The sequence below is a fragment of the Sinocyclocheilus rhinocerous genome, unplaced genomic scaffold (genome assembly GCF_001515625.1).
Source record: "Sinocyclocheilus rhinocerous isolate Xijiao unplaced genomic scaffold, SAMN03320098_v1.1 scaffold102, whole genome shotgun sequence".
NCBI lineage: Eukaryota > Metazoa > Chordata > Actinopteri > Cypriniformes > Cyprinidae > Sinocyclocheilus > Sinocyclocheilus rhinocerous.
The window spans coordinates 334,296-336,522 of record NW_015627239.1 but is presented as its reverse complement, the minus strand read 5'-3'; the positions used below and the strand labels follow the sequence as shown (position 1 = coordinate 336,522).

Sequence of the window (2,227 nt, the reverse complement as noted above, 5' to 3'; positions counted from 1 at the left end):
TTTAAATATTATATATATTTTTTAAATAAATATTAAAATATATTTAAAAATAGAATAAAGCAGAATAAGGCTTTATAAGTACTAATAAACAGCCAATATGCTAATAATATGCATGCTAACAAGCAACTAGTTAATAGTGAGAATTGGTCCTTAAAATGAAGGTTTGCCAAATATATTAAATTTTTATAAACATTTTATGTTTGGTCCTTTGTATCTGTCTTCACGCTGTTATGCAGTCATTGTATGTCAGTGATGCAGGGCGAGTTTAACTGCTGTCAGAGAGTCAGAAGTGTTCGTCTTGTGTGTCGACAGACGACCTCGTCTGCCCTGAAAGGAGCCATTCAGCTGGGGATCGGCTACACCGTGGGTAACCTGAGCTCCAAACCCGAGCGGGACGTCCTCATGCAAGACTTCTACGTGGTGGAGAGCATCTTCTTCCCCAGGTCTGTACAGTATGTGAGATTTCTGCTGCACCAGAGAGTGTTAAATCCATCTCTTCTGCTTCAGTTAGTGGTGTTTGCTAAGACAAGCATTGCTAGTGTAACTACTAGTGCTTTGGTCTTCATTCAAATCAAGCACTTACACCAACAAACGCAGACTGTGTTCTATATAAACATATTTTTATATAACTTGGGTGGCTTATTTATTAGCCAGCATTAGTGGAAAGTTTAGTGGAAAACTGTATCCCACAATACAATACAATACACTTCAAATATATTTTACATATACACTGCCGTTCAAAAGTTTGGGATCAGTAAGATTTGTAAGTCTACCTTCTGCTGCATTCATGGCTGCATTTATTTGATTAGAAATTCAGAAAAAACGGTAATATTGTGAAATATTATTGCAATTTAAAATAACAGTGTTCTATTTTAATATACTTTAAAGTATAATTTATTTCTGTGATCAAAGCTGTATTTTCAGCATCATTACTCCAGTCTTCAGTGTCACATGATCTTCAGAAATCATTCTAATATGCTGATTTATTATCGATGCTGCTTCATATTTTTTTGGAACCTGTGATAATTTTTTCAGGATTCTTTGATGAATAAAACATTAAAAAGAACAGCATTTATTTAAGTTAGAAATCTTTTGTAACAACATACACTAACGTTCATAAGTTTGGGGGATAATATTTCACAATATTAAATTTTTTCGTGTATTTTTGATCAAATAAATGCAGCCTTGATGAACAGAAGAAACTCCTTTAAAATACATAAAAAATCGTTCTGATCCCACACTTTTGACCGGTAGTGTACACTGTAAGAAAGCAATGATGATCATCAGTCAGTCAGATAATCCAGATTTGATGTGTGTCTGTGTCTCTCTCTCTCTCTCTCTGTCTCTCAGTGAAGGCAGTAATCTGACGCCGGCGCATCACTATCCAGACTTCAGGTTTAAAACGTACGCTCCGGTGGCGTTCCGCTACTTCAGAGAGCTCTTCGGGATTCGACCGGACGACTATCTGGTGAGACACAGCACAAACGCCAGAGCCTTCAGACGCTGGCTCTCATTCACTAATAACTGTGTGTTATTTCCAGTGTTGTAACTGGTTACATGTAACGGCGTTACGTAATTTGATTACAAAATAAATGTAACTGTAATCCGTCACAGTTACTGAGAAAACAATGAACGATTACAAAATTGTACAATTATAAAAAATATTCTAAAAATATATATTACACTACCGTTCAAAAGTTTGTGGTTGGTAAGATTTCTTCTGCAGCTCAACAAGGCTGTATTTATTTGATCAAAAATACAATATAAACAGTAATATTGTGAAATATTTTTACAGGTTAAAATAACTGTTTTATATCTGTTGAAATGTAATTTATTTCTGTGATCAAAGCTGTATTTTCAGCATCATTACTCCAGTCTTCAGTGTCACATGAACTTCAGAAATCATTCTGATATGCTGATTTTGCTGTTCTTGAGGAACCAGTGAAGCTGAATGAGTGTGCGGTCAGTGATGTGGTTTATACAGGGTAGTGCTGAGGTCATGGGAAGGTTAATGCATAATTATGATATGACAGCGTCTGGAGCTAAAATGAACCTGGAACATATGTGGAAGCACATGGACGCTTTATAGGCCCACACACACACACACTACCTGAGACAGATGGTGATTACCACACTAATCACACTAATACTTTCCTTTTTAAGCACTTAAAACAACAGATACCCACTGATGAGTGTGTGTGTGAGTGTGTGTGTGTGAGTGTGTGTG

At 36.1% G+C, this 2,227-nt stretch overlaps 1 protein-coding gene across 1 annotated transcript in view; it reads left to right on the top strand.

Moving 5' to 3' along the window:
• LOC107724086 (phosphatidylinositol 4-phosphate 5-kinase type-1 gamma-like) overlaps positions 1 to 2,227 on the top strand; it is a 43,827-nt gene that overhangs the window by 23,156 nt on the left and 18,444 nt on the right. The window contains exons 4-5 of the mRNA XM_016532869.1: positions 313 to 443; positions 1,351 to 1,468. Coding sequence (XP_016388355.1) covers positions 313 to 443; positions 1,351 to 1,468 — 249 coding nt within the window. The remainder of the gene's footprint in view (positions 1 to 312; positions 444 to 1,350; positions 1,469 to 2,227) is intronic.